Source organism: Drosophila innubila, assembly GCF_004354385.1.
Source record: "Drosophila innubila isolate TH190305 chromosome 3R unlocalized genomic scaffold, UK_Dinn_1.0 2_E_3R, whole genome shotgun sequence".
Classification (NCBI taxonomy): domain Eukaryota; kingdom Metazoa; phylum Arthropoda; class Insecta; order Diptera; family Drosophilidae; genus Drosophila; species Drosophila innubila.
The window spans coordinates 5,682,337-5,697,974 of record NW_022995380.1 but is presented as its reverse complement, the minus strand read 5'-3'; the positions used below and the strand labels follow the sequence as shown (position 1 = coordinate 5,697,974).

At 36.2% G+C, this 15,638-nt stretch overlaps 1 protein-coding gene across 1 annotated transcript; it reads right to left on the bottom strand.

Moving 5' to 3' along the window:
- Window positions 1–1,570: 1,570 nt before the first annotated feature.
- LOC117792243 (probable sodium/potassium/calcium exchanger CG1090) lies at window positions 1,571–9,887 on the bottom strand. The gene is made up of 7 exons (XM_034632301.1): window positions 9,374–9,887; window positions 5,611–5,814; window positions 5,297–5,549; window positions 4,937–5,226; window positions 3,165–4,173; window positions 2,780–2,968; window positions 1,571–2,716 (listed from the first exon to the last, which is right to left on the bottom strand). Exons 1-7 carry the CDS (start codon window positions 9,374–9,376, stop codon window positions 2,706–2,708), a joined length of 1,959 nt encoding a protein of 652 aa, XP_034488192.1. The 5' UTR covers window positions 9,377–9,887; the 3' UTR covers window positions 1,571–2,705.
- Between the last annotated feature and the right edge of the window lie 5,751 nt (window positions 9,888–15,638).

The window sequence follows — 15,638 nt, the reverse complement described above, 5'->3', positions numbered from 1 at the left end:
TGTTGCTTTTGGGACCAAACAAAGTCTCTATGAGTGAATCTGTGTATCACTCAAAGTCAATTAACAAATTTATGGTATGTATGTCGAGAAGACATTATAAATATAATGTTTATATATATATATATATATAGATATATTGGTAACTGGCATATTTCATTGAGTGGGGAAGAACCTTGTACTTGAGCAACGCCTCTTGGGGCATTACATTTGTATTAATGTGTATGTATTTATGTATGTAAGTATGTATATGTATATGGCTAAGTGGGAATTTTCAATAGACGATTGTTCGTACATTTATTGTATTGGTTTAACATTAGTTTAGTTTCAATTTAATTAGTTTCAAGGAAGTTGGCTTTTTAAATCATGGGAAATCAGTTAGCTGAACTTCAAATCGGCGCCTTCAACAAATTAAGCCAACTGTGCCCATTGTTTATATCCGTTCCAAGTGTTAATAAGTATGTATGTATGTTTTGTATATCTATGTATGTAACTACGTTTTGAGCGCGTCCTTTTTATATTGCAGTGCATGGCTCACTATGTAAGTATGTATTGTATCTTTATGCTCAATAAATGTATGTCTGTATGTATTTAGTTAGGAGTATGTTTGTCTTACACTTTGCTTGCAGCTAAATTATTATACTGATTCAGTGTCACGTCTAGCATTACCTGGGATTAATAACGACTGCCACTGTCACATGTTGTGTATTGCTAATAATTCTCTACCAAAGCATCAAACTAACATCTTAGCAACATCAGCTTAACTTGGTCTGGAACCAAGCAACCAGCTTTGATTGTTGGTTCGAATAGTCTTAGCTATTCTCTAACCAAATAATAATGCATAATGGTAGCAATAATATTATTATAAACATTTTTTTCAAGATAACGTAAATGTATATTACATAATTTACTAAATGAACCGCCGTTAAACAGTTTTGTGGCGACAAAGTATTTCTCAAATAAACTAATAATTAATAATCATTTTTAGAGCAGAACCATAATTTGATTAGCCAATCTCATATTTGAACTGTTGAACGGCAGTATTAAGCTTTAAAATTATAACTAATACGTAATTTCAAAATTTATTCACGTTATTCTAAAATAAATTCAAATATGTATTTATGTAGTACCACTTCTGTTCGTGGTTAAGCTTTTAAAATAATTATCCAATAATTTGTATAGCATACTTTTTGGCTTATCATCAAAAACGTTATGCTTCATAATGAAAATTATTCGAACAGGGAATTTAAATCATGTCTTTGGTTGTTGAGTGAGTTTTATTATTAGCACATTTGATTACAATTTTCATAATAAAATTTGTTTGATTTTGAATCCAATTAAAATTATAGGATCTAGCATATCATTGAAATTTCCACAATTAATACTTCTTAACTTGAATGTGTACGCAATTTGCACCAAAATTGACTATAAATTTACATAATTTGATTTACGAATTTTGTATACATTTAGAATAAATATATATTTACAGTAAAAAATTGACGTCATTAATTGCCATAATGTTAAATATTTTTAATATTTAATTGTTTTATATATTGTTGATTTCTTTAAACGATAGTTGTTGTATGTGGCCAAACTTAGGACGTTTTCGTTTAATCAATGTGGCTATTGTGTAATTATATACTTAATTGTACAAAATATACACTCATTTGTAATTGCTTATTGTAAATTGCATTTAAAATATCTACATAAATATTACTTGTCCTATCTTGTTTGTTGAATGCTTCTGGTCTTAATGTAAATGTAAGTGTAAGTTGTTGAACTAAAAATCAATTATCAAGTCGAAAATTATCGACCTGGAGATAACCTGTACCAGCAGCTATGTATTTATTTTGTTATATTATATTACCTAAGTATTTAACTGATCTATCAGACTGAGCGACATTCAGATTTGACTCCTTTTCGTACAGGGTATTTGATATAAATATGTAATAACAAATTAAACATAATTCGTTGATCTCATTCATTGACTAAGTAAGCTGGTGACTAAAATAATCCATTTCCTTGTATGACTTGTAAGTTCTCAAAAATGTTGTTTGCCTCTTGAGATAATTTAAGGAGACTTTCGTATGAAAAGGAGAAACTTACAAACCAAACAACATTCCATAAATATATATAATGTATAATGTTATAAGTAACGTATAAATCATTGCCTAAATTCAAAAAATTTTCAACATTATATATGTAGGTGTGTGTGTGTGAGTGTAGGTGTGTGTATAAACTTTGCGTTGTTCCTTTTCTATTTGTGTTGTTCCATTAAACCGTGACAACAAATTCCATTGATTTGCTGTATTGTTTATACTTGTACTTAATTTAAAACATTTCACCCTATCTACAGTGGTATATATGCTATGTATATATATGTTCTTGTATATGGGTTTCTTTGCATCTATATAGTATATATAGTATATTCATTCAATTGGTGCATGTAAAAATCCATGTAAAACGCGCGTTGACTAATAAATGTTGTCCCCATTAACAATAACATTAAATGTACATATATTTATTCATGTTGTTGTTGTGGCTGAGACTTCTATAGTTGTTGCTGCTATATACTGCATATACACACGAGTATTCGTGTATTTATGTACTTATTCATATGGTATTCATATTCATATTCGTATTCGTATTTGTATTTGGTGCTGGTGATGCGATTCTAAGTGCGTCTATTCAATTTGGTTGTCATTAATTTAGTATTCGCCTGCAGGATTAAATGTGTCAGGATTAGAAATAGTCAGATCTGAGAAATATATGCGATACTTACTGGCACACTCTGGTGGGTTCATGTAACCAAAGACGTTCAACTCGTAGAGCGACGCCAGAGTTATGAAGAACAGATACCAAAGCATGAGAATAATGCCCAAACGTTTGTCCAACTTCCAGCCGTTGAGATGGGTCGAGAGTATCAAGAAGACAACGGTGGAGAAGAGCGAGAGCGTGGAGTATACCAGACCTAAAAGAAGATAACTCCAAAGTTAAGTACACAAGGATCATCATTTGAATACCACATTCACTTCATCTAGTTTAAGCTTTAAACAGTCAAGTCACATGCCAAGCATACCACACAAATTACGACGATACAAGCAATATATAGATCAAGGAGGAGGAGGAGATAGAAGAGGATGCAGGAGTCATGATATCATACATACCCTTGGATATGACATTAACGTGCGAGCCGGGAGCAATGATGGCCGTTTGTATGAACCATGGAAGACCTAAGCACACTAGTATATCAAAGACATTCGAGCCAATTGCATTTGAGACGGCCATGTCGCCATAGCCCTCTTTGATAACGGCTATTGAGCTTAGGGCATCCGGTACAGAAACGCCAGCAGCTACGAACGTCAGTCCCATCACAGTGTCGGGTATGGCCAGTGTGGAGCCAATCACGGTTATCATCCAGACCATGAAGTACGAATAAAACGAGATCCAAATCATCGACAGCAGAAACGTGAATGGATACCAATTGCGATATTGATCCAGTCGGCAATCCGGCATTGTCTTCTTGCACAAGAAGTGAATCGGATAAACCACATACCAGGCCACCAGTGCTGGCAGACCGCCCTCCGTAGGTCGGGCCAAGGGATCCGGCCGATTCTCTTTCTGTCTGTCCGTCGACTTGTAATATTCAACGCCAACCGGAGCTGTCGCCACTTGAGTCTTAGCCGGGGCCGTGGCCGTGGCAGCAGCCACTTCTCCTGTTATCACCGAGTCCGGCTGATCGCCATGATAGCCCATATTCTCCTGGCCTTGTCCCTGATTAAATTGACTCATACCCCAATCATCGACCGGCGGTTGGCTGCTTCTAGCACTGGTAACCATTGGCAGTGGCTGCGGTTGACTCTGACTCTGCTCACCCCAGGCAGCATTGGGATCCCAACTGGCATTGGGATCATTGTAGCTCTGATATTCTCCCTGTGCTGCTTCTGGTTTTTTCTGCGTGCTCATCTCCGATTCCTTTGTCTGCTGTGTGCCTCCACTTCCCTGTGTGTAAGAGCTTTCCGGCACATTTTTATAGGTTACCAAAGCCGACTGCTCCTCCTTGCTGGGCAGCTTAAATGGAAGATTTAATCCCAATGCCCATCGCTCCAGTTCCGTATTGAAATGCAAGGCAACGCAGTAGCCCACATAGCATAGTAACATTACCACAGATTCGAACTGCGTACATAAAAAATATAATTTTAAAATATTTAATTTATTATAATTACATATGTTATTTTTCACATAGACTGCAATCTGCATCTGTTTTCGTTTCCTAACTCTCCCTAATAATAATTCATTTGTTCACTAACTTTTGTAACAGTTTCTCATAGAATTGTTCTTACGAAAAGTTGTGCTGAAAAATTTTCATCAACCTATTTTTCAATACTTTCAATCCCCTTAAAAATTATAAGCATTTTATTCTGCGTTTTTATAAATTGTTTTCAATTATCAAAAAATTATATAGTTGTTTGGACATTTTCTAATAAATACACAACACATTTTCAATAATGGAATAACATTTTCAAAAACGATGTTAAGATATACGTTAATTTTTTTAAGTTTTTGTTTGTATTTCTATGGACCGAAAGGTATGACGAAGTTATCAAAGACTTATAGCTAATTTCTTCTAAATCTCTACTCTTAGAGAAGAAAATACTGTAAGAAAAAACTATGGCTTAAATTGAAAGCTCAAGTAAATCAACAAGTAAATTAAAACTCAAACTTTAAAAATTAGTATATGTATTACGCTATAAATATTAATAAAAATATTAAAAATAAAAACAGTTATTCTAATCTCATTGTTTGTGTATATATAAATAAATTACATAATATAAATAATAATTAGTCATTAATTTCATTTAAGTTCATTTTCAATTATCACATTTTGACACTGCTACCGGATTAAATAGGTATTGTCTTAGTAAATATTCGAACTTACGCAAGAGATGACATCATTGAAGATTATTATCAGCATGACCAATATGGAGACGCAGTAGAAGAAGCAATCCCTGACCAGAGGCCACCAGTTGAGCTGGCATACGGTGCCGGAGCACAATGCACACACCGAGATGACAAACATGATGTTGAACACTGCGGAGCCAATGACACCACTGATGCCAATGTCGTCCTTGGCGAAGAAGACACCAATCACAACGGTGGCCAATTCTGGAGCTGAGCTGCCGGCGGCCATGAAAGTGGCACCTGCCACATCGGGCGATAGCTTTAGCTCTGCAAGGGAATTACATTTAAAATTACAAATAAAACTTAAGCGAATGCTTGTATCAAATGTAAAAATTACCCTCGCAGAGTCTGTCCAGACTGGCCACAAAGTACTCGTCACAAACAATAGCCAGTCCGAAGAAGGTGTAGATGGCCACCAGAATATGGAGGATGAGTCCACCATGTCGACGCGCCCATTTGTTCATCAGCGGCTCAGGAAATTGCTCGATAGCCGGAGGAGTGCAGTTGTATCGTTTGGGTCGCCAAGTGGGCACAGCTTCATGCAACATGGGCGTGGCCATTGTGGTGGTAACTGGCAATTCGTCGCTCCGCTAAAAAGGGAACACATATTAGCATAAGATCAGTATTTTTAAGGCAATCAGTTGAACTCACCTCGCTGGTCATAAAAGGATTGGGTGAGGTGTTTACACTTTCACTGGGAACATCTGCATCAGGTGCTTCCGGCAGGCTGCCCACGTCCAGCGGAATATCAGCCTTCTCATCGCCCTTGGCCGAGTAGAAGCTCACACAGCAATAGATCAGGAAGAGGAATCCCATGTTCCACATGCGCGCACGGCGAGAACGTCGACGTACGATCTATGCCAAGAAAAAGTGTTAAATAGACTTATTAGTTTCTCACTGTCTTAACACCATCCTGCACTCTCCCACCATCCTTTTACTCATGTTGACTGCTCGAGGCAACTTAAGCTGCCATCTAAGCATACAAAGCGTGCAAAAGACAAAGCTGCAAAGACTTTGCGGCTTATGTGCTCCCTAGAGACGTCGCAGTGCCTGCAGGCACCTCTGATAAGGGTTTATTTACTTACACACCCTCACTCTCATAGACATACTCTAGTTCTCGTATATACTTGTATGTATTATATGATAGGAAACAAGTACTGTGCTACATTATACCCTATATGCATATACTGAATACATTCATCTTAAAAATGTTGTTCTTTTAATGAGAACATTTTAAGACTATTTTTCGGTTCGAATATTACTCGTAACAATTTAAAATAACATTCATAAAATCACCAAAACAGAACACAATTTTTATAAATCAAAATTAAAAAAATAAAATTATAAATTTAATTTTCGTTTATAATAATTTAAATTTTTTTCATTTTCATTTCAAAAACATTTATTCTTAAAGTAAGAACTTGGTCTTATTTGAAATGTTGAAACAAGATATGTTTTCTTAATTTAAGAATTCTATGTTCTCTAATTCTCAAAATTCTTAGTTTTGAGACCAAAATCTTGATTTAAAACCTTTATTTTTTTAAAGTGTAGAATGAAAATTTAAGACTTAAATTACATATTACTATATAATAATATAAGAAAATTATGAACATTTTCATTAACAAACATATAGCATTTTTAAAATAAATTATTAATAATAAACAAATTCCAGATTTTTAATATTGGTATGAAATTTAACAGAAAATGAATTTCGAAAACAATTTTAAACATATCGCAGATATTGAATAAAATTTTAAAAGTTCCTAATGTTCCAGAATTGTTGTGATATTCTATGGGAGCTGCACAATGAAGGGACCAATAAATGTTCAACTCATTATAAAATGTATGCGATATGTAACTATACAAAATTTCTCGATTTTTAAAGAATAAAAATGTTCTCTGAAGAGAAGCCTTAGTAATTTCTATTGCTTAACTTTCCTTTTAGTTTTCCTTTCTTAGCTTTCCTTATCTTTTAAAGTTCCATAAGATTACAACATTCGCAGCTATGTATACCCTTTTGTTAGAATTTTGCATGCAGGGTATTTATAGACTCTATGCAGTGGCACGAGCATGTACTACTTATAAACATGTTTATTTCAATGTGTCTGAACAAATAAGCTCGCTGCGCTTGAGGCAAGCTTATTACGTTTATTGTCACTGCGTTTGCCTTAACTTGGTATTGTTGACTGTTTCTGAGACATGAAATCGGATATCTAAGAGTATCGGGGCATAGGATGGGCCTAGGCCTGGGTTGAAAGTAAATGAGTAAATGAGAAAACCACAATAAATGCAACAAATGATACTAGTCAAGGTAATTGCCGGCCTTTGTTGGCCAAGATACCAGTAGTATTGGCCAGTTGTAGTCGCTGTTGTTACATGATCTCGTACATATTTTGTAGTAGCTTAACGGGCATGAAATGCAATATGATATATGGTATGTATGAATGTACTGTAGCAAATTCTTAACAAGTGTCAATAGCCTAAGCAGAAATCCAGCTGGTCGCATTCATTCAAATACAGCTGACAATCTACAAGATGTCTAAGCTATTATTAGCTCAAATCGATTATTTAATAAATGCACTCTAGTCTAATCTGTGGCAAATGGCAAATTGATAAGCAAGAAATCAACAAAACGATTCAAGAAAGCAATGCAAACAACTGCTGCATACTTTCCAAGGCAAGCACACACAGATACAGATACAGATACAGAGACACAAAAACAGATGCAGATACAGATACATATAGACGTACATATGACATCATATGCCTTGATTCAATTCTCTTGATAAAATGCGAGAATCGTGACACAAACTACATAAGCGACAACAAAAATAAATGTCTTTGAATAAATTTGAGCAGCATTACAGTCATTTGTTTGCTATTGACAGTTCTTCCTCTTATTCTGCGTATCCTACTTCTTATACTTGTTGTTGCTACTGCTGTTTGCTGTATATTTGCTCTGATAACAGCGCAAATTTGACACAAACGATTGAAGAGAGTGCAAAACCGAGAGAGAGAGACAGAGAGAGGGAGCGAGCGCAAATGAAAGTTTTCACCACAAAAGACGAAGACGAATTCAACTGCCGGAATGAGAGTACAAAAAGGAGCAGAGACTGAGCGCCTACGTCGGCGACTACGTCAGCTGCGGCTGCGGCTGCGGCGTCTGGCTGGCTGCCTGTTTGGCTGTGTGCTTGATGGGCCAGCAAAGCCACCACTTTGTGTGGTGGGGGTGAGGTTGGGTAGGAGAGAGGCTGCCAGCTCCACAAGCCAAAACATACAACGCCTTGTGGGCCACTCGGTCATGCCGCACAATATCGATTTGCAGACTGCCTCCCCCCCTTCTGACCCCTCCACTTCCCTCGTTCTTTCCGTCAAGCTTTTACTCATAAGCGCGTGGTTGACTAAGGTTGCAAATGGTCGCTGTGTGAAAGTGTCCATGTGTGTGTGTGTGAGTGAGGGTGTGGAAGGGGCGATTGTTAGTTACAGTTACAGTTGTGTAGTTGGTGTGGATGCTGCAGCAACATCTTATAAAAATAAATGGCTCTGCTAACTAAATACATATACGAATATACACTAGTAACAATTTACAATAACATTTAAAAAATTACCAAGACAAAATAAAAATCTATATACATCCAAATTAAAAAAATATATAAATTTATTTATATAAATTTCAATTTTAATTTTTTATTTTATGATTTTAAATTTAAGAACATTTATTCTTAAAATAAGAACTTGGTCTCATTTTTAAACCAAAATTTTTAGTTTTGAGACCAAAATCTTAATTTAAGTTCATTTTTTTATCAGTGTACCTATGCACAGTGACACACAGCTTATTTGACCCACTACAATTTTAACTATGGTTTGCTTTTTGAGTTTGTAAATCAAATATGTATAAAATACTTTTAAAAATAAAATGAAAATATTTTGTTTACAATTAAACATTAGTTAAAAAATCTGGGCTTAAATTTCATTGTATCTCAACTTTTATGAGAACCACTGTATGTACAATATGTATGTGTATATATGTAATTAGGAGGCGACAGGCGGTAAGAAGCAGGAGGCAGGAAACGTCATTGTCGGAGCTGCGCGTTCAGGCTTACATCATATTTTTCTTAAAGACTCAAAACAAAGGACATAGTCTTTCCTTCGTCTCCTCCTGCTCCTCTGTCAAAGAAAAACAAAAGTGATGTTGTCGGTTTGGTTTTGGCTTTTTGTTGCTTGGAAAAATTGCAGACAATTGAAGCTGTTGGCAGATGAAAAATGCAATTGACTTGGACTTGACGTAGTAAACAATTTGCACAAGCTAAAACAAATGTCTCTCGTTGGGATTAAACACACAAACACTGAGAAGCTCACATATACACACATATGGGTAAGCAATTTCATAATCACTCTCTTTGAAAATATTTACCATTTTTGCAGTAGTTTCTGACTTTTTCAGTTCAGTTATGATGAGCAGAGTTTCAACTTTAATTCCTTAATGAATCGATTAATTATTCAGTTTCTACAGTCGTTAGTACGAGTAGCTTGTTATGTGGGTGTTGCGGAAAACAGATACAGAAGAAAACCGTTGCATTGGAAAACATGCGACGATATTGGCTAAGACTTTGTTTTGGCCCTATTCGAGTGCCAACAAACACATCACTTGTGTTTCATTTTTCACTTTAACAGCTGTTCGATTAGTTAATACCAATATATGTATTATTTAATACTCGTAATACAAAGTTTTCATTTGAATTTTATTTTGCTCGCGCACCATTCACGTTTGCCGTGTGCGTGTGGCTCGGCTATCACGCAGCGTGTGTGTGTGTGTGTGTGTATATGTTTATGTGTGTGTGTTTATGAGTGAGTCGTGTATGTGATTCGAAACGCGCACGAGCAAGCAAAGCTTTGCTATTGCGTTCGCCTGGCGAGACGTTTCAGAGCAAACTGACAACATCGACGTCGACCAAAAGTCTGCACAGTACATTTCTGCTGAAGCTGCACTGAAAGAAAAGCTTTATACACCTGATGTATACTTATTTACATATAGATCAGTGGCGTTGCAACCGACACACGTATAGAGAGAGAGAGAGAATATGTGTATTCTATAAATAGCACGCTCATTAAAACGAACCAATTCTTATAAATAAACCAAATTATTTTTTTTTACTAATGCAAAACAACATTTTCCAACTTATAAATTTGAAAAATTTTATTAAATCAGATATATTTAAGCTAACATACCATTAAATTGCACACAAGCGCAATGTTTGATTGTAAGAGTTTGGATACCACTGATATAGAAAATAATTAAGTCATGTATAAATTAATCTATAACATCTGGGTCTGAATTACAATTAATTTTGTCTACAGAAACAATTCAGATAGTAATGGAGTTTTTACCGCAAAAAAAAGTAAAATGTTTTGATTTTCACTTTGTCTAACTTTTTTTTTTTTGGATTCGCATTTTCATTTTTGTCTCTCAGTGTATTAAAGCGCAATAGCGTCGGCGCGAAATTCACCACACTCGTGACACGAAACGCCCCTAACGCGAGACTTCAGAAAATGTAATAAAAGTGTGGCGTTTAGGAAGTACTTGCATGTGTGTGCGCCGCAGCAGCGCCATCTATGAGAAGCTTATGGCAACACAAGCGAAAGCTGATTGAAATTGATTAGAACTCACTCACATACACACACACACTCACATAAATTTGTACATATATCAGCATGCAAGCAAAGGTAATCGCAGAACTCACTTGAGGCATGTTGAAAAATTACATTGGAGACAAACAGTGCAGAGCGACGCATTACTGTGAGTATATTTGTTTGATTATTATTTATATGCGCCCTCGCTCAGCCGCAGCGTCAAGTGTATATCTATTCGTATGCACATATGTATGTGTGTGTGTTGTCTGTGCAAACACAAAAACAAAGAAAATGTCCTTAGTGTCGGTGTCGCGGCATTTGAAGTGCCGCAGCAAGGATTGCTGAGGACATCAATTGTCAGGATTTTGCCACATTATCCTTTAGATTGCGGCCGACCAGACCAGGCCGGCCTCTCAGATGTGCAACGTGACATTGCTACATGCGGCACCTTCAGATCTAGCCGCCTTCTAGAGGCCCGCCTTGCAAAAACAAAGCAGGACACTCACTCCGGGCATACGAGCATAAGAAAATCGCCAACACAATGACGAATTTACCTGTTGACACCTTCCAAAATAGACAATTCTGCTAATTAATAATGGTATCTGGGAGCTGACTTCATTTATATGACGGTTGCCTGCCATTCAATTGTAACAGGTTATAAGAGGTAGCTACGAGTATATGTATCTCAATCACAATCCCACAAAGTAGGTGCAAAAGTTGAAGGAGTTCTTGAGAATTGCAGCGGCTGTTTCTGATTGAATTGACAGTCGAGTAAAGCAGAATTATGACTTTGATTCACAAATCGAGAGTGCAAATGATCGGCTTAGTCTTCTAATCTATTGTCAATTGTTGGCTACTTTTAAGGTATTGTATATGGCATGGGAAAGTCGTGAAGCTTGCCCCATTTCAGATTGCAATTGATTGTTACCGATTTATAATATAAGATTTTAATTCTTCATTTTTGACTACTTCTTTAAAAAGTATAACATTTGAAGGACTTATGTATGCAGAATTCTCTTTATAACATAGAATTATGTATCTTTGAATACAACTTTTTGATAGTTATCCTTGATTCAAATTATAAATGTATTGCATTTGCTGATCGACATATGTAAGTAAAATTACTGATCTACTCAGCTTTTATTTTCAAACTTAACGTTCTTTTTTTCAAGCAGTAGCTATTAGTAATATTTTTATATCCGTTATTTAAAAAATAAGTAAAAGGGTATATTGTGTTCGTTAAAATGTATGTAAAAGGGATAAGGAGGGTTATATCAACAGGCGAGTCGATATAGTCATAACACCATAACCACCACACCAACCGCTTTTAGGATTTTACGTTTTTTATTGGTAATTAACGTTATCTTTTATAATCATCTATTATCCTACTTAATCGCATCAATATCAGTTAAACAGAATGACGGAAATAGCTGATTTTAATTTTAAGGCAATACAAGCTCCTAAAAGTATGTAACGGGTATTCCTATAGTCAGGGTATCGAGTATTAGTTTTTTATTTTTTAAGTTCTAATCTTTTAATAATCTAATCTACATACAATAACTGTTATTCCTTTTAACAACGAGGGTTAGGAGCCGACAGTTCCTATCGTCAACCTATTTTATATATTTATCTAAATCTTAAGTAATATATCATATTAAAAGAAGTGTTCAATACTTGGTAAAGACACTGTGAAAAATCAAAGCAGTTTATCAATTCAATAAAAATAAAAAATGTAGTTGAGCAATTAGAATACCTTCCCTAATCATAACCCTGTCCCTATTAGAACCACAATAGCAGTCAGCATATCTAAATTGAGGGATCGCCCCTAAAACCAATAACCCTCAATGAAATCTTCTGCTTCGTAGGTGGCAACCTGAAGACATCTTCACGCACGCCACTTTGTTAATGGGCGAGCGGCTTTTAAATTAGTTGATAAACTAAATACAAATATTGTAACTAAAATGCGTTGGCTAATCAATTTCATACGCTCAATTTGAGCGGCGACTGAGCGTCTGGTGAGAGACAAGGGGAGAGCTGCCAGTCAGCCAGTCAGGCAGCTTGGCGACCGCAGTTAAGTACATCGCTGGGACAAGGAATTGTTAGAGCCACGTTGCCTAGTTGTCTGCCCTATACAAAGCAGGCCGAGAATACAATAGACCAGGTCGACTTCACTCTTGACGCAACTGCCCAAAAATTGGCTCGCTCATCATTATTTATATGGAAGGTTCTATTGAATTGAATAGGAGCAGCCAAAGCCAAAAGAAAGGGAAGGTGTCAAGGTAAAGGTGTCGGGACTGCCCCGCTACAGATGCGGTTGCCTGGCGCAATTCAAGGCGAAGACGTGCCACAGTTTTTCCCGTTTTCCTTACCCTGTCTTCTGTTGTCTTTCTTCTGGCTATTGTCTCATTGTTTGTTGCGTCGCTGAGTTGAGTGGCAATGCCGTGGTTTAAGTGTCGGCGGTGGCGGCGATGGCAATCCTTTGTCTATGGCGACTCAATAAAGAACTTATTGTGGACAAATTTCGACATTTTTCGAGCGCTGTTTTTGGTTTTGTAAATGTATCTGTGTCTGTCTGTGTACAGTTCCCTTTCTAGACTCAAAGGACATGCTTGACTTTTAACAGGAATCAATTTATTTTATGCGAAATAATCGTGTTGATGGCTGCGTGCTCGCCCCTTTTTTCAGTTGCTTGACGTTTACGTTTTGGTCCTTTTGGCTTTTGGGTATCGTTATATCTGCGAGTATCACAGCAACCCCAGAGGTTCAACCCTCCGAGCAACCCAATGCCACAGCGAGGGCTGTCATTGGGTTTGCCCTCGAGGAGCGCCTATGTGAAGACGGGTGGAAGTAATTTTAATTTATGATGTCAATTTATACTAGTTTTTGCGGTTTCTCATCCGACACTACAAAACTTTACATAAACCAAAGACATGCGGTTGCCTGGAATGCGTTGGAAAGTCACACGAACTACATATGTACATCTGAATATGCATTCAAAATAATAATAATTTTATATGGAAGCACCATCGAATAGAGCCCATCAATCAAATTATTACAACATATTTATTTTTTTTATCAAAAAAATGCTATTTTTTCTGGAATTATTTGCACTACTTTTGCTATTGAAAATCGCACGAGCGGAACTGGGCAATGCATTTTACCGATCAATCAAATTGAATGCAATTTTCCCCCGCAACAATTGCACTCAGCCCTCAATGTCCGTGGGCAGCAGGCTGGCCAGATTGGAGTATATCACTATGAATGTCAATCTCTTACACCTACAAGAATGCAATCAGAGGCAAAGGCAAAGTCCAGAGACACTTCAAATGCAGTTCATCATTCATAGCATTCATTCAACTATTCATTCATCATATGAATGTTCAGGCACACGGCAACACACAAACAGACACTTGACAGCTGACCAGAGCCTTGGGCTGTTAGGTAAACATGAATTTATCGGTTATTATTAGCACCTTTCCATCATAATTGCACCATAGGAGTCACAGTTGCATTTTGCAATTTCCTACCGTTCCCTTTCATAGATCTTCGCCTCTTCGCCTCTTTGCATCCTTCAATTCTTTCATTCAACATGCAACTGCATTGATAAGTGTGAAAAGGCTTTTTGCAAACCTCAGTAGCATTGTCCACAATTCATAGAACTCGTCGTGTCTTTGTTGCATTTTCGTACATTTCAATTTGCATTTGACTTTCCTTCTTGTCCATGGGCAGAGCCAAGCCACTTATGTTTGCCTCATTTCTCGACAGGAAACCAGGCTAGGCGGATCAAGGATCGGCTTGGACAACCTGGTCAATGGGTATGGCTTGTGGTCCTAGGGAGCGTGCCGCTACCGCCGACAATTGTTACAGACTTTCATGTACTTCTTGCGCTTCCTTGCACAAATCTGTAAAACCTAAGACGATTTTCTTCGACAAATCTGTTATAAGCCGTAAAGCGTGTCACACGGCAATTTGAAGAAAGTTCCTTTGTTACTTCAAACGGAAATCAATTGCTAGAAAAACTATCAGGAACGATATATAGTATAAACAAAAAAACACGTAAAATATATTCTTAAACATTAAAAATACCTTATTCACCTGAATGGGAATGTATCTTTCTATGCATCAACGATCATATTAGATAAAATATATTAATCAATCCGCATATTGTATCCCTTTATCGTAAGTCAAATTTATCAATGCACAACAAATTAATTTTCAATAAAACAATATTTTTACCAATAATTTTATATGGTTGCCAGACTTAGGGTAGCTGTGCACAAACTCACCAAAATAAAATTGAAAACTAAACAAAATCAATTGCCAAATTGACCTTAAGAAAACCCTCCTATTACGCAACGATAAACGTCCATGATGAAGCTAAAATTAAAATGATAAACGCGCCTATGTCCAACTCTACTGAAATTAAACTTTTCAGTAAAATTCAGTAATAGCTATAAAATCAATCGCATAAAGCAAAAGGATTCTAAGTAGTCAGTAAGTTTAGAAGTTAAGTTAAAATCATTCAATTTCCTTAAGGTTTTTCTATGCCAATTTTAATGTATCTCCATTTGTATATTTAAATAGCATATAAATATATATTTCTCAGCTGAAAAGATGTTCTATCTAAATTCTGTTACTAACATATAAAGCTAGCTTCAAGCAAAATGTAAAATATAAAATGGCATATAAAGCAATACTATTATTATTATTATTCCTACCTCTTAAAAATTATATCCAACAATATTTATACATTTTATATACATTATTAGATCCAATTTAATATTACTTTTACAATTTTACTTTTTATTATTTCTCTTCCGCTCTCTCCCCTTTATCGCTTTCCCTCTCTTGTTTTGCATTTTCAGCGCTCTGAAAAGTGTTGTAAGCCCTTAAATCCAGCTAATCCTGGGCAGGTAAATCGTATCTAGTCGGTAGCCAATAGTTCGATACGGCACTGTGACATTGTTTGAAGGCAAATGTCCATTAATAATAGAACGATTACCCGTCGAGGTCAACACTTTGCACACAAACACACACAACTTTGTTGC

What these genes read in the sequence shown, in the direction of transcription:
- LOC117792243 (XM_034632301.1), bottom strand. An exon ending in ATCCTTTTATGACCAGCGAG is followed by an intron (nt 5,550 to 5,610) that starts GTGAGTTCAACT and finishes TTCCCTTTTTAG; the next exon opens with CGGAGCGACGAATTGCCAGT. An exon ending in TCTGGACAGACTCTGCGAGG is followed by an intron (nt 5,227 to 5,296) that starts GTAATTTTTACA and finishes ATTCCCTTGCAG; the next exon opens with AGCTAAAGCTATCGCCCGAT.